Below are 25189 nucleotides of genomic sequence, written 5' to 3'. Positions count from 1 at the left end.
TCAATTGATTAATCTGTCGAATGATGATGATAGATGGTGGTGTTTAAAGGCTAAAAATGGGTGCTTTAGTACCAAACTAGTTGCTTATGAATTTCTTTCCAAATCTAGACAAACTAATTTCTTTACCACCTCTTGGTGGAAATTCTTTTGGAAACTCAAAGGTCATCCCAAGTTTAAAATCTTCTTCTGTTTTTTTTTTTTTTTTTTTTGGTTGAAAATAGATTCATTGAAAACCAGAGTCATTACAAGCAGTGGCCTCTTTCTCACAGAGATTTAGAAGCCACAGAGTGGAAACTGGCCAATCCATCGGTGACTCAACCGACAGGGCCGACCGGGCCAAGGAGTCTGCAACCACATTAGATGACCTTGGAATAAAGCAAAAAAGACAGGCAACAAAAGAGCTTTGAAGCTGAAGAATATCAAAGCCCACAGCATCAATCTCATAGTCGAAGCTTCTTGAATTCAGTTGTTGAATCAGGCTTAAGCAATTTGACTCCACCACAATATGAGATAAATGGAGTTTAGCCGCTACTTGTAATGACTCTGGTTTTCAAGATGTAGGACTCCCTATCAAGGCTTTTCTAAATGTAGGACTCCCTATCAAGGCTTTTATTTCAAGATGGATTCAGATCGACACCTCATGTGCCCTATGTGGAAATTGTGCTAAATCCTACTGACACCTTTTTTATCTTGTGATTGGGTTAAACACATTTGGGTGGTAAGACCTCTGAGATTAAGAACCGAACTTCTGGTTTCGCCTAGTCTAATTGATTTATGTCTGTCTATAGCTTTTAACCGCTTGCTTGATAAACAGTCTTTGCGTTGGTTTTTCATTGTTTTTATTATCACTTGTTATTTCATTTGGGCTACTAGGAACAGGGTGATTTTTAAGGGTGACAAACCCAACCCCTTGTGGGCCTTGAATCAAATTAAACAATGGGTATCTGATTTAAATTTATCCCCCCCTCGGATTCCGTCCCATGATGTATTGACTACTACTGAGGATGTTATTTTCCTCCCTCCTTGTATCAACTTGCCAATTCTAGATTTTCCTGTTTTGATCTATGCAGGATACCATATTCCTGGATTAAGAGTAGCATGATGGTCTTACATCTTTTTGATAGGAGGACGGATTACTTTTTTGGCTGCAGGTTTTGTTACCACCTCCATTGCATTAGAACCGGACTTAGTTAGCATTCAGTTTGGTTTGGATCATGCGGCTGCTCAGGGGTTGAAGATAAAAGAAATAGAGAAAATATCATCCCCCTCCCTCTAAGTTTGCCTAATATCAATCCAGTACCCAAGTTTTGAAAAATATCTTTGCCCTCCCCTACTTTTAAAGATTATATCAACCGTATCCTAACCGTTAAAAAATGCCTTTAACTAATGACGTGATATGTCCAATTTTTATAAAACCCCAGATTACCCTTACTCTAATTTAATACCATTTTTACCCTCATCAATCCCAAAACCCCTTTTACCCTTCATCGTTTTTCATCCCAAATCAAAACCCCTTTTTAACCTTTTGTCCCCAAAAGTCAAAACCCGTTTCTGTATCTTCTTCTTCTTCCTCACACCTGCAACATCAAAACGAGGAACACCACTGCCCCTGCAACACCACCGCCGATCCTCTTCTTCTTCATCTTCTTCCGCCAGCACCACCTTCATAGCACCAGCGCCAACACCACTACCACATAGCACCAGCTCCAGTGCAACAACCATTTCTTCCGGCCGAACGAATCTAAGTCTGAAACTATAACGAAACAGAGCCGCTCAGCCAATGAGACTGTGAGAACGGGTTGAATTGTCTGCGTGGCCGCGGTAACTCTTCTCTTCTTCTTCTTCAGAGTTCAGAGTTGAGACTTGAGGTCTTCTTCATCTTCATTATTTATTTTGACTTTGGATCCATACGGAGACTCAGAATTTAAATATACAACAGAACGTCAGCCATTATTAGAAGAGCTAGAATAGAATGGAAGCTGCAACATATCTCTCAAAAATAAACTCTGGCCATGAATGATCGATCCCCACCACAAGACAACACAACAAAAACAATAATCACCATTCTAAGCTTATTTTCTCTCTTTATTCTTCTTTACAATAATCGTGTTTGGCTTCTCTTACTATTCCCAACTCCCATGATAAAGATATAAGAGTTATCACTAATCGAACATTCGATTAGATGCCTGTAACATATTCCGGTGGGACGACGGAATAGCGGGATCTGTCGGCACAATAGTCATAGGTCATGTGATTCAGGCGGACCCACCTGTATCTTCTAGCTTAAATGGCATCAAGTTGCTGCTAAGCAGGGCCCTCCCACCAATTCATGGGGTTGGGGGCACAAGTTGCAGGGCCTGGGACAGGGCAACCCTCAATGTCGAAGTCCTATAGTAAGCATAGAAAGGTGTTTGCTCCAATCGATTTTCTCAAGCCCACCCCTTGTGGCCCAGTTATTTGCTTCCCACAAAGTAGAGTACACTCCCATGGGTTGGAATTTGAGGTAGAGAATCCACTTGCCTCATTATTTTTGTCAACCCTGATGGGTATTTCATCGACATAGAACCTGCAACCAAAAACCCACCATTGTTTCCCCAATTATATACCTTTTTTATATGTATTGTGATAAGTGTTTAAATTTAACTTACACGACATGGTGGTGATTCCATAGAATGGAATAAGTATGGAAATCTGCAGATGGGTCGAACCAGAGGTTGATCCTCTGTTCTCTATCACCTTTCCCATGAGCATACATATTGGTTTGGGCTGTGTATGACTGCCCACTTCGATTCCCCAAGAACTCGAAATCCAATTCGTCTCGCATAGTGTCTGTGTTCGAATTCATCTATAAGAAGAAAAGAAGGAAAGGGTAAGAACAGCATTTGGAAACCAAGGAACTTGAAAATGCAGAATTGCGTACTTAGAAGGCAGTGACAGTGCCGACAGAGTCACCAGGAATGAGTTTGATCTTCATGCTGACACGCCCAAACAAGTATTGATTCTTGGAGACAAATCCACAACCTGAAAATTTACCAAATTTAAATGAATCAAATCTCCAAATTCCAATATATACGTAGAAAGAGTAGTCACAGAGACTTAAACCTGAAGTTTGGTCAAGGACCAGTTGGATGGCCAAGCCTCCATTGATTTGTCTGATATGGGAATCAGACCTGATGAGGCATAAAACACCCCACCTATCGGAGGCTGCCACGTGGCCGACCCGACCTCAGTCCGAGAACCGAGTTGGGCCGAGCAGGAGATTGGGCCGACCCCATCTCCGATGAGTCACCTGACAAAGCCAGATTTGAGCGAGCTAGCCGGTGGCTGAGGCCGAGCTCATACAGGTCAGCCATAGACTCCTAGCAGAGCTCATGGCCGAGACCAACCTCTCGGGCCGACCTCCCTCGCCGACCTCCTCTGCCGACCCCCTGGGCCGACCTCCGAGGCCGAGCCCTCCTCTGCCGACCCCCTGGGCCGACCTCCAAGGCCGAGCCCTCCTCCATTGAAGCTCCCATAGCACCCCACCGGGGATCTCCGGTCCACGTCAGCACATCCCGAGAATCACGGGATAGGGATCGAGCCACGATCCCAGCCAACACGGAATCGCACTCTACATGGACTCTTACCTTAATAAGAGTCCGACCCCAAAAATAACTCTCCACTCCGCTCTACGCGAGAGAACCTTCCGAAAGAAGGACTCCTACCATACTAGGACTCTTCCAACCGTCTCATCACCTCCTCACTCTATAAATATCCAGGTATGGAGCACTATTCCTAGGCGGGCTTTTTTACTAAGCAGTTACGCTGTTGCATTGGAGACCTGACTTGAGCATCGGAGAGTCCTAGGCCGGAGCCACACCGGCCCTCTTGTGCTCATTGCTTGGTTTTTGCAGGCTCATTGCTTGGTTTTTGCAGGCTCATTTGGCGCCGTCTGTGGGAACGACATCAGCAAGCATCGTCGTTTCTACCAATTCCAAGAGCAATAACAATGGTGCACACGAGGTCAGGGCAGCATGGCTCGACTTCCCGCACAGAAGAGCCGCAACCCGTTGTGCAGACGAGGAGATCACCGCCCCCCGAAGCCTCTCGGCAGGGGATAAATAGAAGACCCCCTAGAGCAGGGGGTGCGCAGCCCATCACGGGCACCATTCCCCCACCAGAGAGTGGAAATGAGGGAGGTGCGCTAACCACGGCCGCGGCTAGCCGGGTACAGGCCGAGCCAAGCTTGGACGGGACTGGCCTACCAGCACCGCCACCCTTGCAGGAGAGTTTGGACCCCGAAGCCCCGGCAAATAATCGACAGGTCATGGATTTGCAGCTGCAGATGCTCCACACCAACGAGATGCTGCGCACCTTCATGAACCAGATGGCCCGAGGCGGGCTAATGGGCCAGCCGCAGGCCGCGCCCCCGCCAGCTCCGGTGCGCGCAGAGAGAAACTTGCAGCAAAATGGTGGCCGGCGTAGAGCCGAACCGAGTCGGGCCGCGTCCTTGCACCCATCTCGTCAGAAGACTCCACCTCCGCGCCCTAGCAGAGGCGCTCGGCGGGATGAACAAGAGCATCGCCAAAGCCCACGAACAGGGCAGGAAATAGAACCAGCCGGCTCAGTAGCGAGGAGGTCGGTATTTTCTGGACGGCTCGAAGAGGACGAACAGCCGAGGAGAGTCCGAGAACAAGGGAAAGAGCCGGTTGAAAGGCGCGCGCCGAGACAAGGAGAAGGTTCTCGTCATACTCCCCGGCATCAAAGCTCGCCTATCCAAGAACAACAGGGGAGCCCCCGTGGGTCCAACTTCCAGGAGGAAAAAAGAACAAGGAAGGATGGTGTGGACCGAGCTGACCAGAATGGCCGACCACAACGGGATGGCCGACCGTACCTACCACGGGCCGAGGAGCCAGTTGGCCGAGCACCTGAAATCGAGCTGGAGAGGCGGCTACGAGACGTGGCCGAGCAAGTGGAGGGGTTGAAGAAACAAGCGACCCCGGACGCCTACTCTTTGGTCAGGCGTCACCCATATCCTCCTGAGATCATGACCGCGCCGCTACCAAACAGGTTCAAACCTCCCCCGTTCGACCGATATGACGGGACGACCGACCCGACAGATCACATCAACTACTTCAATGCGATGATGACCATGTACGGGGGAACCGAGATCGTCTCCTGCCGAGCCTTCCCCGCATCCCTTAAGGGCGCGGCGACCTCATGGTTCTCCTGGTTGCCGCCGAACTCCATAAAAAACTTCACTCAACTCTGCCGAGCCTTTGTCACACGCTTCCAAAGTAGTATGAAACACAAGAAGACAACGGTCAACCTCCTCAGCGTGAAGCAAAGGCCCGATGAGTCGATCCGAGCATTCATCTCCCGTTTCAACAAGGAATCCTTAGACATCAAGGATTTGGATGAGGCCACGGCCCATACGGCTATGAGCAACGGATTGGCCGACATGGACCTTATCAAGGACTTGGCCCGGAAGCCGACAAGAAACCTGGCCAAACTCTTGGAGAGGTACAACGAGTTCGCAAATATGGCCGAGGTCCTCCAAGCCCGGAAGGGCAACGAAGGCCGTACCGACAAGAAAAGGCCGACAACAGGCGACCAAAGGGAAGACAAAAGGCCAAGGACGGATCGCTGAGCTGACAGGTCGGATCGAGCTCGGAGTCCCGACTACACGCCATTGAATGCCTCTCGCAAGGAGATCTTGATGCAAATACAAGATGGGGGGTACATCCGCCGACCCCGACCGATGCAAGCGGGGTCATCTCGGAATCCCAACAAATATTGCCAGTTCCACAAGGACACCGGTCACGACACCGAAGATTGTTATCAGCTGAAAAGAGAAATCGAAGAGCTGATAAAAGCGGGCCACTTGAAGCGATATGTCAAAGGAGGCCGAGAAGATCGTGGAGGTCGGCGGCCTGATGACCGAGATCAAAGAAGCGACGAGCCTAGGGCCGAAAACAGGCGAGTTGAACGAAACGATGACAAGGTCCGAGCCGAGAAGAAGGAGGACGGATCCAGGCCGAGCAATGACAAGGGAGCCCCCATATACACTATCCTCGGAGGGCCCGGGCAAGAGACTACTCGAAAGGCTAAGGCAAACGCGCGCTTTGTCGGAGTGGCCGAGATGACCGCCAAGAAACTCAAGCCGGCGGTGACGATCTCCTTCACCGAAGCCGACCTCGAAGGTATAAGTTTACCTCATGATGATGCTTTAGTGGTGCAGGTAGAAATTGCGAACAGACCCGTCCACCGTGTATTGGTCGATACCGGCGCATCCGTAGACCTTATGTCACTAGAAGCGTACCGACAATTTGGCTTCGACGATGAAGCACTCAAGCCAGAAGGCACCTCGCTTCACGGGTTTTCCGGAGCGGCCGCGACCATCAAAGGCTCAATCGACCTACTGGTCACAATTGGGCAAGCTCCATGCCAGGTGACGATCCAAGTCAAATTCATGGTGGTACGGTCAGTAGTGGCTTTCAACGCTATACTCGGCCGTCCTTCATTGATCGCCCTCCAAGCCATCATCTCCCCGACACACTTGAAGATGAAGTTCCCCACCGAGAACGGTGTCGGCGAGGTCCGAGGCGACCAGAAGAAGGCACGAGAGTGCTACGCTACTTTCGTCAAGCAAAATAAGGGTAATGTTCGAGGAATGGCCATGTGCGTTGAGCATCTCCCCGAGGATCAGCGGGATGAGCTTATCGAGAGAAGAGGACGACCCGTGGAAGACCTGACCCCACTTCATCTCAGCGAAGATGACCCGGCCAAGGTGGTCCAGCTCGGATCACTGCTAAATGAAGATCAAAGGAATCGGCTCGGAGTTTTCTTAAAAGCGAACGCCGATGTCTTCGCCTGGTCGGCCGCTGACATGTCGGTCATACCCAGGCATATAGTTGAGCACCAACTCCATGTAGATCCGGATCGAAAACCAATCCGGCAGAAGAGAAGGAACTACGCACTTGATTGACAAATTGCAATCAAAGAAGAGGTGGAGAAGCTTCGCCGATCAGGATTCATCCGAGAAGAAAAATTTTCGACCTGGTTGGCTAACGTTGTCATGGTCCCTAAACCGAACGGAAAGTGGAGAATGTGTCTCGACTACACCGATCTCAACAAGGCTTGCCCAAAAGATGAGTATCCACTACCTCGGATCGACCTCTTGATCGACGCCACGGCAGGTCACGAGATGCTGAGTTTCATGGACGCGTACTCCGGCTACAACCAAATCATGATGTATGAGGAGGACGAGTCGTACACGGCATTCCGAACTGACCAAGAAAATTTCTGCTACAAGGTCATGCCGTTCAGATTGAGGAACGCCGGAGCGACATACCAGCGCCTCGTGAACTATATATTCCGCGGGCAGATCGGAAAGAACATGGAAGTCTACGTGGACGACATGTTGGTGAAAAGTTTGAAGGCCGAACACCACTTGGCCGACCTGGAAGAAGCCTTTGGCGTATTGAGGAAGAACCAGATGAAGCTGAATCCCGCCAAGTGTGCATTCGGTGTGACCTCGGGAAAGTTCCTCGGCTTCATGGTCTCTGTCAGAGGCATCGAAGCCAATCCGGAAAAAATCAGAGCCATCCAAGACATGAGCCCCCCAAGAACGATTCGAGAAGTACAAAGGCTAAATGGACGTGTGGCGGTGCTGGCACGATTCATGTCGAGATCGGGCGACAAATGCCTACCGTTCTTTAAAGCCCTAAAGAACATCCGGAACCCAAAGGACTTCATTTGGTCGGACGAATGTCAGGAAGCTTTTGAAGAGCTAAAGAAATATTTGGAGAACCCGCCTCTTCTCAGCCGACCCGAACCAAAAGAGGAGCTTCAAGTCTACTTAGCCGTTACTCCCGTAGCGGTCAGTGCGGTGTTGATCAGGGAAGAGAGTCGAACCCAAAGGCCGATATACTATATTAGCCACGTTCTTATCGATGCCGAGACAAGGTACTCCGGGTTCGAGAAAGTAGCATTCGCTCTGGTCACGGCTGCAAGGAAACTAAGGCCGTACTTCCAAGCTCATCCGATTGCGGTACTGACCGACCAACCACTCAAGAAGATATTGCACAAACCTGACGTTTCAGGACGGCTGATTACCTGGGCGGTTGAGCTAAGTGAATACGATATAAGCTATCGACCGAGGACGATGATAAAAGGACAAGCCCTTGCAGACTTCATCGTCGAAGAGGTCGGGGCTACGACCGACCCTATTTGGACCATGAATGTCGACGGCTCAAGCAACTTCGGAGGAAGCGGGGCCGGCCTAATACTTGTAAGCCCCGAAAGGTTTCTGATCCAATATGCCCTAAGGTTCAAGTTTCCCGCCTCGAACAACGAGGTTGAGTACAAAGCCCTTCTAGCTGGACTTCGAGTCAGCAAAGCTATGGGCATAAAGCGGTTGAAGGTGCGAGGAGACTCCCAACTTGTGGTCAACTAGGTCAACGGAGACTATGAGGAGAAAGACGAAAGGATGATAGCGTACTTGGGCCGAGCCCGAGATCTGATTTCCGAGCTCGAGCACTTTGAGATGACTCGAATACCGAGAAAAGAGAATGCCGCGGCTGACTCCTTATCCAGGTTGGCCGAGGCCGACCTCCAATATCTAAGCCGATCAGTATACATAGAAATATTGGAGAAGCCCTCCCTACAAGAAGAAAGCGTAAAGCACATTGAAGAGGATGGGCCGACCAGGTTGGACCCCATCGTCAACTACTTGGAGAATGACCTGCTCCCGGGGAACCGAGACGAAGCAAGGAAGGTCAAGATCCGAGCTTCCAAGTACTCGATGATAGACGGAGTGCTCTACAAAAGAGCAATCTCGGCCCCTCTTCTCCGATGCCTGGGACCGAAGGGGGCCGAGTATGCATTAGCCGAGGTGCATGAGGGAATATGCGGGAGTCACATGGGTGGCCGAGCTCTTGCATACAAGATACTTCGGTAAGGATTCTATTGGCCAAGAATACAAGAAGAGGCCATGAGATACGTAAAGACGTGTGAGAAGTGCCAGCTATTCGCGCCAATCCCAAGCCGACCAGCAACAAAGTTAACCCCAATGCTAAGCCCAATCCCATTCGCTATGTGGGGAATGAACATTCTCGGAGATTTCACCCCGACATCGGGAAACAGAAAGTACGTAGTAGTAGCGATCGATTACTTCACCAAGTGGGTCGAGGCCGAGCCCCTTGCCACCATCACTGAGAAGAACATGGAGAAATTTTTCCGAGATAGGGTCATCTACCGGTTCGGACTATCGAAAGTTCTCATCACTGATAATGGCACGCAAATTCAATAACCCGGCCTTCCGAGAGTTCTGCGAGCACTTCTACATTGACTTCTGACCCATCTCGGTAGCTCACCCACAAGCAAATGGACAAGTAGAAGTGTCCAACCGAACATTACTCGCCGGCATTAAGAGAAGGTTAGATGAGGCCAAGGGGAGATGGGTGGAAGAACTCCCCAGCGTCCTATGGGCATATCGGACGACTGTAAGAACTCCAACCGGGGAGAGTCCTTTTCGCCTCGCTTATGGGACAGAAGCCCTCGCCCCGGTTGAAGTTATGGCTTCATCGTACCGAGTGCTCAACTTCGATGAGAAGACCTATGAAGATGGGCTGAGAGCCAACCTTGACTTCCTCGATGAAGTCCGAGAAAAAGCCCTACTCCGAAACGCGGCGTACCAACAGAAGACGGCAAAGTACTATGACTCAAGAGTCAAAGAGCGGCACTTCCGTCAAGGGGACCTTGTTCTCAGAAAACTCAGTGCATCCCAGCCGAGGCAACAAGGAAAATTAGCACCAAATTGGGAAGGCCCGTACATAGTCTCCAAGCAAATTCACCCTGGCACGTATCGCTTGCAGACTCCGGGGGGCGAGAAGGTACCAAGACCGTGGAACTCGGAAAATTTGAAGAAGTTTTTTCAATAATTGAGCATGCGTGTATTCGGCTTCAGTTCCGACATTTGATTCAATAAAGTCTTTCTCCACCACTTAACGTATTTGCAAGCTCCCAAGTCAAAGTCGTAAGACCGGTCCTCATAGACCAGGCCGACCTCAAAGACCGACCCTCATAGGTCGGCAGCCAAGTCGTAAGACCGGTCCTCATAGACCTGGTCTACCTCAAAGGCTGACCCTCGTAGGCCGGCAGCCAGGTCGTAAGACCGGTCCTCATAGACCAGGCCGACCTCAAAGACCGACCCTCATAGGTCGGCAGCAAAGTCGTAAGACCGGTCCTCATAGACCTGGCCGACCTCTCAAGAGCAGACATCCCTATTTGGCCGAGCCTAACCAAGTACAAAACTAAGCTAAGGCATTAGGCTCGGCCAGGAAGGATACTCGGCCACAAGTCCGCTTATATGATAGCGTCTCCAATCGGACCGAAGGGAACGCCGAACTAACCAACCAAGGCGAGGATCACATTGACCTCGGACAGGGCATGACCGAAAACCGCCGACCACATGAGGCGTGGGTTTAAAGGAGATGAGTTCCTAAGCTCGGCTAGCGAAACGACTCGGCAGTTTGGCCACAAATAAAACAGAATACACAAGGAAAAGAAGGCTAAGGGCGCCGAGTTAAAATACTTAGACAAATTATGGCAAAAATAAGTTGTTTCATTCATTATAAGCCGATTGATCGGCACGGTTACAAAACGGGGCAGTTTGGCCCCCCAAAAAAAAAAAAAAAAATTTTAAAAATTTACATCTCAGTCTCCTCGGCGGGGGACTTAGAGGCGACCTCGGAAGTGTCCACAGCAATAGGCTCGGCAGCAGGGTCTTGTGGTCCAGCTCCCAGAGGGAAGACGTCGGCCGGAGCAGGTGCCTCAAGGGGCAGAGCCTGGGTGACCTCGGCTCCCTCCTCATCTCCCATCTCCCCTGCAAAGGTAGTCGCATCATCATCAAAACGGGAGAGATTGAGATCAGGGTACGCCGCCTTGATCTCGGCCAAAAGCTCAGCTCGGCCTGCCTCAAAACCTTCAGCGTAGGGAGGCTTCCTGATCTCATGGCAGACATCAGCGTACTCCTCCGATTGGAGATAGTCGCTGACTGCCTTGCTCCGAGCCGTGGCCAGATCTTCCTTGGCCCTCTCCTTCACCTCGACAAGCTGAGCCCGCAGAGCCCGGACCTTCTCTCTCTGCCTGATAACCTCGGCCTGAGAGCTCTCCACTTCGGCCTCAGCAGCAGTGAGCTTCTCTTGAGTCTCCCGACGCCTCTGAACGGCATCCTGGGCATCCTGATAAGCCTTCTTGCATTGGACGTCCAAGGAATAGTTCTCGGTCAGGAGCCGCTCAAAGCGGAGCATAGTCTCCACTGCCTTGGCAAAGCCCTACAAAAAAGCATGAGCACAAAAATCAAGACAGACTACACAGATCGTATCTAATCAAAAAAGCCGACAAGGAAACTTACCATGTTGAAATCCTGAAATAGAGTGGAGAGGAGCTCAGGGTCAGACAACGCCTCGAGCTTCTCCTTGTCGGATGGAAGCCGACCTGCATCTAGCCATTCTTTGGCTTGACCGGCCGACATCAAAGCCGAGTCCCCGGGGAAGAGGCGCCAGGTCGGCCTCACGGGAACGTTGTTGGCCGAGGCCCTCCCCAGGACATATCGAGAGATGTTGGCGGGCGAAGCCACGGGCGGAAGACCACCACTCGTCAGATTAATCAAGAGCTTCTGACGCTTGGCGTCTCTCAGCGGGCTCTTCTCGCCTTTTCGGCCTTTCCCCTTCCTCGGAGACCCGGCTGGGCCCGTATTCTTCTCGGCCTCAAGGCCGACCACAGCATCCGATGGCCCCGACATCACGGCCTTGCCCTTGGGGGACTAGCCCCGGGGCTTCTTCTCTGCATTTTTCTTCTTTCGATCCGCAATGGTCTCGGCCCTTAGCCGAGCTGTATCCATAGGGGGAATGTGACCGACCACTGCAAGAGAAACCGAGAATGTCAAAAATAAGTCAGAAAAGAAAAAGAAAATCAAGTAAAGGGGTCATCTCGGACAACGGAGACGGGCTCGGCTCGGGCTCCTACCAGGGGTCATATGCCACCTCTGAAGAAACCCCTCATCCTGAAGCTGGAGGACATCGAAGGGCGGACGCTGAAGGATCAGGTCCAGCGATGTCATCTCGTTCTCGGTCAGGGGTAGTACCCTATTGACGTAGTTCAGGTTCATCTCCTTCCACTCGGTTCGGAGAGGGCTGTTGGGAATGGAAGCGAAGAAAAAACGAGGCTTCCAATACTTGTTGAAGGTCGGCGTGCCGACCAAAAATTTGTGGCTGCCCAGAGCTGCACTCTTCCCCGATCGACGGCAGAAGTAGTACCACCCCTTCTCGGGAGACTTCTTTAAGAAGAAGAGCCGAGAAAAAAGTGACACGCTCGCACCTCGGCCCATTTCGCAGAACAAAGCATAGAAGCCGTACACGGCCAGCCAAGAGTTCGGCACCAGCTGACCAGGAGACAGGTGGAAGTGATCCAAGATCTGGTCCACCAGGCTGAGAACGGGGAGCCTGAACGCATACTTGAAGGGTGTCTCGTACAAAGCCACCTCGCCGGGCCTGATAAAGCAGGCCATCTCCCCGGTGTTAGGAACTCGGAGCTAAATGTCCTCGGGGATGGCATAGGTCATCCTCAGATAGTCGAGGTCGGCCTCCGTGATCGTGCTCGGAACGGTGCCGACATTGCCTTCCTCGGGCTCAGGGGCGTCAGCAGACGAGCTGACCGAGCCAACCCCCACCTCGGACGAATCTCCCTCACTTGATTCCTCATCGGATGAGGACGACCCAGAGTTCTCGGCTCGGTCTGCGGCTATGGATTGGGCAGCGTGGTCAAACTCCAGGAGTAACGGAGGCTCGGCCACCTCGGCCTAACGAAGCTCCACGACATCGGGCTCATCTGAGGTCGAGCCCAACAGGTCTATGGTGGGAGAACGAGCGGGGAGCTCTCGGCTCGGACTTGCGCCCTCTGCCGCCCTGGCGAACAGCTCGCCCATGGGACTACTACCAACTGACATACTGGGCGGAGAAGACTTACTGGTTGAAGAAGAGCTGAGCGCGAACGAAGCAAGGGCCGAGCTGATCACGAACAAGTAAACACCGAGCGCTACCGAGCTGAAGAATCCAAGCTTGCCGAGAAGTCAATAACTTAGAGCAGTGAGGAATGAATAGTTAGGAGTCGCCTATTTATGATCCTTGGGTTTTACTGATCCAACGGCCGACCAGAGCTCAGCATGATTCAATGGCCCAGATCAAAGGACGTTTCGAATTCCCGAGCCTTCCATAATGACTCTGCTGACATGGCACTGACACCCAACCGTCAGATCGTGCAACGTCAAATCCGCAGCAAAAAATAAGCTCGGCTCAACCGCAAGAATCTTCCAGATAAGCGACCAGGAAACTTCACTCATCAGCGCCGAGCCGACCCCTGATGAGTGGGGGGGCCTGTGATGAGGCATAAAACACCCCACCTATCGGAGGCTGCCATGTGGCCGACCCAACCTCAGTCTGAGAACCGAGTTGGGCCGACCCCATCTCCGATGAGTCACCTGACAAAGCCAGATTTGAGCGAGCTAGCCGGTGGCTGAGGCCGAGCTCATACAGGTCAGCCATAGACTCCTAGCAGAGCTCATGGCCGAGACCAACCTCTCGGGCCGACCTCCCTCGCCGACCTCCTCTGCCGACCCCCTGGGCCGACCTCCAAGGCCGAGCCCTCCTCCATTGAAGCTCCCATAGCACCCCACCGGGGATCTCCGGTCCACGTCAGCACATTCCGAGAATCACGGGATAGGGATCGAGCCACGATCCCAGCCAACACGGAATCGTACTCTACATGGACTCTTACCTTAATAAGAGTCCGACCCCAAAAATAACTCTCCACTCCGCTCTACGCGAGAGAACCTTCCAAAAGAAGGACTCCTACCATACTAGGACTCTTCCAACCGTCTCATCTCCTCCTCACTCTATAAATATCCAGGTATGGAGCACTATTCCTAGGCGGGCTTTTTTACTAAGCAGTTACGCTGTTGCATTGGAGACCTGACTTGAGCATCGGAGAGTCCTAGGCCGGAGCCACACCGGCCCTCTTGTGCTCATTGCTTGGTTTTTGCAGGCTCATCCGCGGGCGAACCAAGTACCGGAGGTTTTCACACGCAACAAGACCAAGTGACACAGAAGGTGGTGCAAAGATGGTAGTGGTGCTGGCCCTGCTGCTATGAAGGTGGCGCTGGCGGAAGAAGACGAAGAAGAAGAGGATCGGCGGTGATGTTCCTCGTTTTGATGTTGCAGGTGTGACGAAGAAGAAGATACAGAAACTAAAAAGGGGTTTTGATTTGGAGACAAAAGATTAAAAAGGGGTTTTGATTTGGGGGTGAAAAACGATGAAGGGTAAAATGGGTTTTAGGGTTGATGAGGGTAAAAATGGAATTAAATTAGGTTAAGGGTAATCTGGGTTTTATAAAAATTGGACACGCCATGTCATCATTTAATGGCATCTTTTAACAGTTAGGATGCGGTTGATATAATCTTTAAAAAGTAAGGGAGGGGGGCGATATTTTTCAAAACTTGGGTACTGGATTGATATTAGGCAAACTTAGAAGGGAGGGTGATGATATTTTTCCAAAGAAATATGGCGCTCTAATCCTATGATCACCGAGGTTCTTCCATGTCCAACTACTTCCCCATGGCTATGGGAACTTATTAAAGATTTATTCTATATTTCTAACAACTATCTAGATATATATTTTGACAAGGAAGGAAACAGTTTTTGTATAGCCCTAGCTAGTAACCTAGCTAAATATACTCAAACTAAAAAAGATTAAATATGCGTACCTCCCCTAAAATGCACCCAATATTCCTTGTACTCCCCTAAGGTTCTGATAAGTCCATGTACCACCCCTACTTTACCTCCCTAAAGCCATTTAAGTCCACACCAGGTGTTAAATGCTATAAAATGATCAAATTACCCTTTCTTCTATCTTTTCTAAAATTTGAAAAAACCTAATTGCCCTGACCTATTTGCTAAAATTTGAAAAGACCAAAATGCCCTCATCTTCCCCAAATCACCATTTCTTTTACATACCCAATACTGCCACCACCACCCACCATTAACATCATCACCATCCTCAAGCCCCACCTCCAGCACCACCACAACACAATATAATGAACCACTCACCATCACACACACTCTGTGTTTTCTGCAACTGAGAGACAAAGAGAGAACGTCGATAAACAGTTCAATGGCGTCACTAGTGCTACCATGGAAGACGAAGATCGTCCTCACCATCCTCTCCGTAGTTACAGACACCGTGTGTCGCCTTAACGGCACCATCAACCGCCATTTGCTCAAGTTCTTAGAAGTCAAAGCCCCTGCCAACAACAAACCCGTAAGAGGTGTTAAAACCTCTGACGTCACCGTCGACGCAAACCAAAATCTCAGGTTTCGCCTCTTCACCCCAACCGAGACCATCAAAGGTGACGTTATTCCTCTCCCTGTCATCATCTTCGTCCACGGCGGAGGATTCTCTCTCCTCACAGCCGATTCCAAAGGCTACGACGAAGTCTGCCGTCAATTCGCCATTAAATTCCAAGCCGTCATTGTCTCTGTCAATTACCGTCTCACACCAGAGCACCGATTCCTTGACGAAACCAATTTCGACAAATTTGGTTTCCCGGCACATGCTCTCCAAGTGCTTCCTCGCCGGCGAATGAATCGACTGGGGTTTCTAAGATGGACCAAGACCAAGAAAGTTAGGTTTATGCTTTGCAGATCTCAATCAAACAACTGATTGGGGGTGAGAGAGAGAGTACCTTTGTCAGTGCTTCCCATTGCTGCAATTGAAAGATTGGATCTATTCTAAAAGCTACTGCTTGCAATGAGAGCTCACCGTTGTTGTCACGAAAATAGGGGCAGGGGCGCTTGCTATAGTTGGTCTTGGTGTTCTTTATTGGAGGAGTTGGAGGTGGTGCTGGAGGTGGGGCGTCATGGTGGTGGTGTTAATGGTGGATGGCGATGATGGTGGTGGTGGTGGTAATATTAAGATGATGTTTGGGGAAGATGAGGGCATTTTGGTCTTTTCAAAATTTAGCAAATAGGTTAGGGCAATTAGGTCTTTTCAAAATTTAGAAAAAATTAGAAAAAAAGGTAGATTGATAATTTATTAGCATTTAATACCTAGGGTAGACTTAAATGGCATTAGGGGGGTAAAACAGGGTGGTACGTGAACTTATCAGAAGCTTAGGGGTACAAAGAATATTGGATGAATTACAGGGGTATGTGCGTTTAATCCAACTAAAAACTGTGTATATCACTTTATTTCTTAGTAATATTATCTTATCTTTTCCACTAAAAAAAAATCATATCTTTTTTAAGACAGCCATTAGTGCCACGTGTATATTCCTTCATACACTGGCAGGGTTGGAAATTCTCTCTCAAAATTAAAATAATTGCAGGTGTAACATCAAAACCAAACCCAAATCAAATATGATCTTCAACTTTATGGCAAAAAAAGGAACTTGATGGAACAGATTTTGAAGAGGCTCAAGGACTTCGAGTCTTTTATACCTGCCATTAATGGAGCAGGCAATATTTCTAACGGTCATTACCAACTACTACTAACTATCCTTGTAGCAGAAATTTCGGGAGTAATGTACCTAAAAAAAAAAAATAATTGCGGGAGTTGAATCATTTATTGAGACTTGATGCGAATGCTGCAGTTTAACTACAGGTCATTTAGATAACATTCACAATGGTAGTTGAACTTTGCAAGTTCACAACTTGCCACTTGGTATGCAATTAATGGACATTAATTTGGACAGGTCTATGTTATAAAAGGCTCCCCAATCCATTTTATGGGTTAAAAATGTTTCCAAAATTGTGAAAATTAGAAACAAGCCACTAACCTGTATTATTACATCATTACCAAAAAAAAAAACAAACCTGTATTATTACATGTTAGAGGTTTATGGTATTTGTAGAACAGACATGGCCCAAGGCCTAGTCCAAGCCACCCACTCTGACTCTCTGCCCCCACTCTTTGTTGATTCCTAGTATGAGTCTATAAAGGGGCCTTAGGGTTTTTGGTTATATATAGATGACCTCTAAACCCTAAGGCAATAATTTCAGTAACAAAGATTTGTCTCTGTCTCCCTACTCTCAAAGTAATTGTATGCTTTTGAGATTTCATTGCTTCCCAAGGATTTGTGGTGTGAAGTTCTTTTTTATGGAGAAACCTAAAAAGATATTCAAAAATCGTAAAGGAGATTGTTCGAGTTCGTGAAACTTGTAATCAAACCCGTACGAGATCCTCTTCCACTGTGTGCGCATCTCTGTTCAGGTAACACCCTAACGGGTGATGATTTATTTACAGTATTCTTGTTTAACTTTGAACTGATCCACATTATATACTCGTATTGGATTGAAAATTTACTAGTTAAATGGGTACATGAATACCAGTTGAGGCTTTTACCAATTGTATTATGTTATACATTATGCTTGACATGCAGGGTTGTAGAGAAAGTTTTCCTCCACTCATCGAGGATGGTTCACCCACCATCTAAGGGTTCACAAACCCTTCCTAGGGTTTTAATATGTTCCAAAATACCTTCTGGATATCCATTCCCATCCTCTCCTACCTCTCGGTGAATGGGACCGTGGATGGAGGTAAACTCGGTCCTTATTTATACCTAGTTCAATCACAAAATATGATCTAACAATGAGTCTCTCTTTCTCTCACACGTACATTTCAGATAGAGGCATGGATAAACAAAGAACATAAGGAGAACAGTCTACGTATAACATTACTCTATTTCTTATGAGTAATCAGTAAAATCTTCTCTGATTTCCTATAAGTACAGTGCGGTGCAGTTCGGGGAGAGCTTAACACCTGGCAAGCGTGGCATCCAACAGTACCGAGCTCGAGAAGAATGAAAAAAAAAAAATTGACTCAATTGACTTCGGACCGTTAGATGTCGCGCCTACAAGGTGTCAACCTCTCAACCCTGAACTGCATTGCACTAGAGAGGTTTTTACTCCAAATAGCAACAGAAATTTAATGAGAAGATGTCATGAATTCCTACCCATAGTAGTAATGGATTTGGTTATTTACATGCAAGAGCAGTTAAGTTCAGATCTCTAGAGTACACAAGTGAGGTACATTGGACAATGCATCATACTTGAGAAGATAAAAATTCACGCAGGACGGGCTGAGTTTCAGATTTTCATCCTCTCAAGTGCGGTGTACCACCAAGTGCACCTTTAAAGTGCATTGGACCGTGCACCTCACTTGTGCATTGGATTTTTAAAGTTGCACAAGTGAGGTGGAGTGGGTGGTGCACCACACTTGAGAGGATAAAAATTCTTGAGGGTTCCATATTCCACTATGTAGCGTACTCTAATGTCTCTCTACGTCTATCTCTCTCCACCCACAAGAGGACAAATATATCATTTCACAATAGGGAGAAGAGAGAGACACACATGAAGACGTCAGAATGCGCTACGCAGCCTAACAAAATTTCTTTTCATCCATATATATTCAACAAAAAAGTCTTCCAAATAACCTCCAACTAAGGGTAGCCAAATCCCCACCCCTACACTTCTTTAGTACTTATTCCAATGAAAAGAAAAAATTAATACTTTTCAAATAAAAAATGGGCAAGAGAATGCTATCTGGTCATGTGGCCCCTATGTAGTGGGAGCATACACGCAAGCATTGACCGGGGGGAGGGGGTATCGAGATTTCTACCTCTCCATAAGAGCAGGGCGATCACTTCATGTCCATCTGTGTCTAGGCATAGGAACCACGCGATCAGGTAACGTTCTTTTCCCATTGAACAAATTAATATGTCATACAAGAATTCCAATAAAATTGTATGGATTACCTAAAATGATGTAATATATTCAGGAATATGACTAGTTTAATTTTGATTTCGTTAGGGTGCATATTTGTTATTGATCAACAGCAATATAATGTTGCAAATGAAATCTCTACATGCATGGAGTGGTCATGATCATCACCATAAATACTGTGATTTTCATGTCGTGGCGAGGTGGCCAAAGCCTTTGCAATAGAACGACTTGATTGAAGCCTATCCCAACCACTTGGTTGATCAATCACTTTCTTGAATCCCCTTAACGTGTGAAGTTGGAAGCCTCACCTCTACTGCCGAGCTGCCCGGCAGGACCGTACTGCCCAGACACGGTGCTGCGCGCAATGACCATCTTACTCCCATTTGGATAACGCATTTGGGTAGGGGTAAGGCAGACAATACGCGCAACACCGTGTCTGGGCAACACGGTCCTGCCGGGCAGCTCGGCAGTAAAGGATCTAAATTGCACTTTGAAACCATGTATGCATGAGTGGGAATGAAACCTATCTTGTTCTTTCTACAAGGATAGTACATTAAGGGAAACATTTTATTGTAACCAAATAACAAATTAAGAAGTTATAGTTTTACTTTTGGAAAAAAGTTCCCTGCATGGGATGCAGGGCCTCGCCCACACATGAATGGTAGAATTTTCGCTCCCCAATGTGCCATCACGCATTATCATTGGCTGTCACACACGCGTGGTTCATGCGCTTCCATGCATAGAATGGTTCTCCTTTTACTTTTTGTCTTAACAAGGGGCAATTAAAAGAATGCTATAACTTCTTAGTTCACCGGCCACTTTAGTGAAAAAAAATTGCATCCTAAATTAAATTAGGGAGAAAGAACACTACCTGGTCACGTGCAGTGTGTGACCCCACTTTAGAGAATAAAACAAGAGGCAATTAAAAGAATGCTATAATTTCTTAGTTCACCGGCCATTTTGGTGATAAAAAGTTGCACCCTAAATTAAATTAGGGAGAAAGAACTCTACCTAGTCGCGTACTGTGCGAGACCCCTGCACCTTGACACAGGGCCGTGCAAGTGACCGTCGCAGCCCCAAAAATTTCCACATTTCCATGGAGGTGCAACGGCCATTTGGCATTACCCTATGTCTTGGTGTAGGGGCTGCGTGCCGCACGCGACCAGGTAGCGATCTCTTTCCCATTAAATTATACCTTATCTTATGTAAATGAGGTTAATTAGATCGGACTTATCCCAACCATGTATTATCTTATGGTTTTTCAATGATTTGTTTTGCCATTGAACTCTAACATACAGTAGTTTGTTTGGAGAATAAACATAATTATAATTTGTTGTTTGAATGGTTAAGATATTTAAATTCCAAAAGAAAAGAATGTTTATGATTAGGATATGATCTCATCGATTATTGAAGTACATAAGCATTCTATATGGATTTATATGCATGCTCAATATGGCTGGTCTTCACCTCAAGGAATCATGATCTCTTTCATATCTAATTTGGTTCTTCTTCAATTCTTCTTTACCACCGCAAAGAAAAGGCAATTTGGATCCTCTACTGCCGACCTGTCCAGACATGGCGAGGTGTGCAATGACCGCCTCACTCCTGCCCGAGTGGGGTTAAGGCGGTCATTGCACGCCTCATTGTGTCTAGGCAGCACGGTCTTACCGGGCAGCTCGACAGTAAAAGATCTGGATCTAAGAAAAGGATTGTTGTAATCATTGTGGTCCACACATTTTGCCATATGACAGATCAAATAGGGTTAAAACTTTGTGAATAGATAAACCTAAAGACCCCTTGCTCATGTATAAAGCTTTAGCCTTTTGAGATGTTAGGAATTATAAAGTTATAGATTCACATCAATTTGTTTAGAATCTTAGTGTCTGCATATACTTAGAAGAGCTATCTCCACTTAATGCTTAAGGTTTTGGGTTGTATGATCCTCCAATATAATATATATTCGAGTCAGGATCCTTTGTTATATTCCTTAAATTTTTTGTCCCATGTGTAGAACCAGATATGCAAAAACTACACGTGAGAAAGGGGATTGTTGAGATGTTGAGAATCATAGATTTATAATTCTTCATTGGTTTGGAGATGCTGAGAATTATAGAGTAATAATCATGCGTCTATTTGTTTAGGTCCTTGATACCTTCATATACTTAAAGGAGCTATCTCTACATAATGCCTTAACGTTTTGGGTTGGATCCTCTAACACAGCTTAATTATTCAGCGTCAATAACATGAGAAAATAAACCATTAGAAAATTTAGGACAATGAATTAAGGTGTAAGGGGGATCGTTATCCTCTGATGTCCGCTGCCCAAACAATACCTGTTGTCCTCTCACATAGGGGCGAAATGACGACTTAACCTCCCTGCCCGATCACACTGCCCGAGGGAGGTTAAGTCATCATTTCGCGCCCCATGTGAGAGGACAACACTGTGCTGTTCGGGCATCGAACAGCAGAGGAGAAAATTTCATGAGACAACGAAGGCGTGTATGGACATACATTGGAGGATATCACATTAGATGAAATGAAAATTTTTTAAATTTGAGACTGAAATTTAACGCATGATCAGATCAGACCATTCCCTACATGACAGAACGAATGGCCATGTTTAATAATGGTTGCAATTCATGATTTGTGGTGACATTAAATCTGCAACATACATGACGAATTTTTTCATGTCTAATAGTCACCTGAGGTCACGAGAAATTTGGAATAAATTGAAAAGATCGAAAATAAGATTTTGGTGTTTGGAAAAAAAGGGTGACAACAGGTGGTGGTTCAACCACGTTAGCCCAAAGCCAACAAAGAAAGCAGTTGTACACTTGTATGGTCTACAGTTCACAGCCCAATCCTTATTGAGGCACAAAAGCAACCACCATTTCTTTGTATCTCCTCCACTTGAATATTACAAAAAAAATAAATGCACAAAACGTGAATTTTAATTACTTTTAATAGACTTATTTTCGCTGCCAACCCATGAAAATAAATATCAAATACCCATAACACCCATCTCCATAAATTGATCCCCACCTAAACCTCGTCCTTAAAGAATTGGGCCGGGTCTTGGATCAATTGTCTGGACTGTGGGTTAACCCAAATAAATTCATATTACTACAAATACACTACAAACTATCAACAGTTAGTTAATACTAAAAAAAAAAAAAAAAATTTGTTTGGTAGAATGTGTTTAAAACGGTTCAAAATTTAAATGAAACAATAATAAAATACAACCATATATTTCAAAAACGAAAAAAAATGACCATACGGGTTTTAATCGTTTATATTTGAAAAATAGGAAACCAAAAAACAATAATATACACATAAATTGTGGGACCAACTCATGTCTTTTTTAAATATCATTTTCATCACTAAAAAAATGTAAAACAAGTTTTAAATGCATTTTTTTTGTTAACGTTAAAAAAAAAAAATGATGTTTAAAATGCATTTTAACTAACTATGGACTATGATAGAAATAAAATGTTAAAGGAACCCCTTTTTATTGTTAAAGGACCTTGTTCAGTATACTTTTAACCCGGTTGATGGTTCAAGGTAGACCAGCATCACCAGCCTAATTCAAACTTTATACATCAGGGCAAAGCTATCCATTGGACTAGATTAGGGTCAATTAAGGGTGAAATGATCTAATTTCGGTTAAACCGTTTAATTAAACGATCTCAATTTTAAAATCATTTTCACGATTTTGGTCTTAACGGTTTGGTTCAATTTCTGTAAACGATTTTTATTTGATTTTGGCACATTTATCTACATGTAAGAATGTTAAACAGTCTATTTCGCTTAAATTGTCCGGTGCAATTTAAACCATTTAGTTAAATGGCATCGTATCATTTATTAAACGGTTTGGGTTTGATTTGACACCCTTAGAGGTAGTTACAATTATGAGGAGTGTCACCTTTGTAATTTCATGTATAAGCGAGGTGGTTTCCGGAAACAGACGTTGATAAAAGAAGGAATTCAAATGGGTTACTGTAGAACCAGATAAACTCTAATGACGTCTTCACCATTTCCTGCGAATGGGCAATGAGAAACAACACAACCAAAGACCTCTTCCAGCCTATCCAAATCCAACCACCCCGAGAACATCAAAAACAACAAACAGAAGCAGAAGCTGCAGAAGGAAAATCTGAAGAAGAAGAAGAAGAAGAAAAACCGCTCTATGAATGGGATTTCAATCTCTCCACTGTTGTCTCTTCAAGCGCCAACGTTGGGGTAGTATCCGACACCCTCGGCGTAATTGAGTTCGACCCATCTGATCGTCTCTTAGCAACAGGAGGAATTGCTAGAAAGATTAGGATCTACAGTTTAGATTCCCTGCTACCATATGGCATACGCCAGGGTGCACAGGATACCATCTTTCTGGACCACACCAGTTCTTGTGACTTCTACATATGCACCCCGGCGAAGCTTAGCAGCCTTCGGTGGAAGCCCAACACTTGCAGTCGCGTGGTGGGTTCCGGTGACTATGACGGTGTGGTGACAGAGTATGATCTAGACCGTCGAGTGCCTATCTTCGAGCGTGACGAACACGGCGGTCGGCGAGTTTGGAGTGTAGATTACTCGCATTGGGTTCCATCGCTCGGCGCGTCGGGATCCGACGATGGAACCACGCAAATGTGGGACACGCGCTGCTGTGGGAATGGCACGTGCGTGGCCATCGCACAGCCGAGCGCGTCTCGGAGCCCCGTTTGTTGCGTGGAGTTTGAACCGATTGATGGGCCTTTAGTGGGTGTTGGATGTGCGGATCGGAGGGCTTACGTATACGATGTAAGGAAGATGACAGAGCCGGTGATGGTGTTGAAAGGGCATCAGAAGACGGTGACGTACGTGAGGTTCTTAGGTGAGAGGAAGATGGTTTCAGCAGGGACGGATGGGTGCTTGAAGCTATGGGACATGGAGGGTGCACGTGTGATACGCACGTATAGAGGGCATGTGAACAGTAGAAGCTTTGTTGGGTTATCTGCATGGAGCAATGGAGGGCTTTTCGGATGCGGGTCAGAGAGTAACGAGGTGTTTGTGTATGATAAGAGATGGAGAGAACCCGTATGGGTACGTGGATTTGAGGGTGTGGGTGTGGGTGTGGGTGTGGGTGGGGTTGGCTGTGAGAAAAGAGGAGGAGAGTTCGTCAGCTGTGTGAGCTGGAGACAAGGTAGAGAGGATAAAGATAAAGATAAAGATCAATGCATGCTTGCGGCAGGCGGATCTGATGGGGTGTTGCAGGTTTTTGTGGGGATAAGGAAATCATCATCTAGTTTTGATACCACTTGTTAGGGATTTGGATAGAATTTATTCTCATGGATTATTGATTTGAAATCATTATTTGCATTGTTATCATCTTTCTCTTAAGGCTATGTTTGGAAGCCAAGAAAAGAAAAAATTGAATTTTGATGAAAGATAGATTTATATCATCATGTTTTTTGTCTTATATATATTTTTTTCGGTTCTTTTTTTTTCTTTTCTTGACTTCCAATCATAGCCAGGATAATTAAAGATTTTTAATAACTAGGACTTAGAAGGCAAGTGGGTAGGGAGTGGGACTCAGTTTGTATAGTCAGTCTTCTTGGGGTTGGGAGTTAAAAGGTTTTTGTGGTCAAGAGAAGTGCATCGTTGCTTCCTTTCACTTGTAATTTGATCAGAGAACTTTTGGGTTACAGAAGACATAAAAGAATACGAGAAAAGGAAAGAGAGGAGAAAGAGGAGAAAGAGGAGAGAGAGAAGAAAACAACCACTGACAGAAGACTTTTTCTTCATTATCTGTTTGTATTCCAGTCATGGTGGGTAGGACAGGTGAGGGGGGTGAATGTTCACGGCTGTGAGTTGTTCAAGTATGCTCACGTACGTGAACGTTCCCTACACTTAGAATGGGTACCCTGATAGCAATGGAACGTAAGTGAAGAATAATTTCTATCCACGTTGGCAGGAGATGATTTGGGCCCATTTTGCTCAGTCAGATTCCCAAATGTAGTCATTGGATAGGATCCAGATCCTCTACGGCGTGCTGCCAGTAGCTGCTTGAGCGGCGTAGACTGAGCCACGTGCACAAAGACTGCCTTACCCCTGCCCAAATGCCTTGCCTGAGCAGGACATGAAAATCCTCTGCAGTACCGACGAAGCGGCAATGCACATCCGACGGCACAGTAGAGGCCATGTGTGCTATGTGTGCCACCTGGCCTCTGCTGTGCCATCGGATGTGCACTGCTGTCTTGTCGGTACTGCAAAGGATCCTGGTCCTACAAAGCGGGAGTAAGGTGTTCATTGCACGTGCAGCCCAGTCTGCGCCGTAGAGGCCGCTACGGGCAGCTGCGCCGTAGAGGATCTGTGTTGTGTTGGATAAGGCAGATCC

The 25189-nt window shown here is 46.8% G+C and overlaps 1 protein-coding gene and 1 pseudogene across 1 annotated transcript; one reads left to right on the top strand and one right to left on the bottom strand.

Moving 5' to 3' along the window:
- Positions 1-2178: 2178 nt before the first annotated feature.
- Positions 2179-15652, bottom strand: LOC122654908 (annotated as a pseudogene).
- Positions 15653-22853: 7201 nt separating this feature from the next.
- On the top strand, positions 22854-24117 carry LOC122654899 (WD repeat-containing protein RUP2). Its single transcript, XM_043849164.1, has one exon. The coding sequence runs from the start codon at positions 22870-22872 to the stop codon at positions 24115-24117; it is 1248 nt and encodes a 415-aa protein (XP_043705099.1). The 5' UTR covers positions 22854-22869.
- Positions 24118-25189: the final 1072 nt, after the last annotated feature.

The sequence above is a fragment of the Telopea speciosissima genome, chromosome 1 (genome assembly GCF_018873765.1).
Source record: "Telopea speciosissima isolate NSW1024214 ecotype Mountain lineage chromosome 1, Tspe_v1, whole genome shotgun sequence".
Lineage (NCBI taxonomy): Eukaryota > Viridiplantae > Streptophyta > Magnoliopsida > Proteales > Proteaceae > Telopea > Telopea speciosissima.
Note: the sequence above shows the minus strand (reverse complement) of the source record. Positions and strands in the feature narration are given on the sequence as shown.

Coding starts and splice junctions, on each gene's coding strand:
- LOC122654899 (XM_043849164.1), top strand. CDS start 22,870: ATGAGAAACAACACAACCAAAGACCTCTTCCAGCCTATCCAAATCCAA.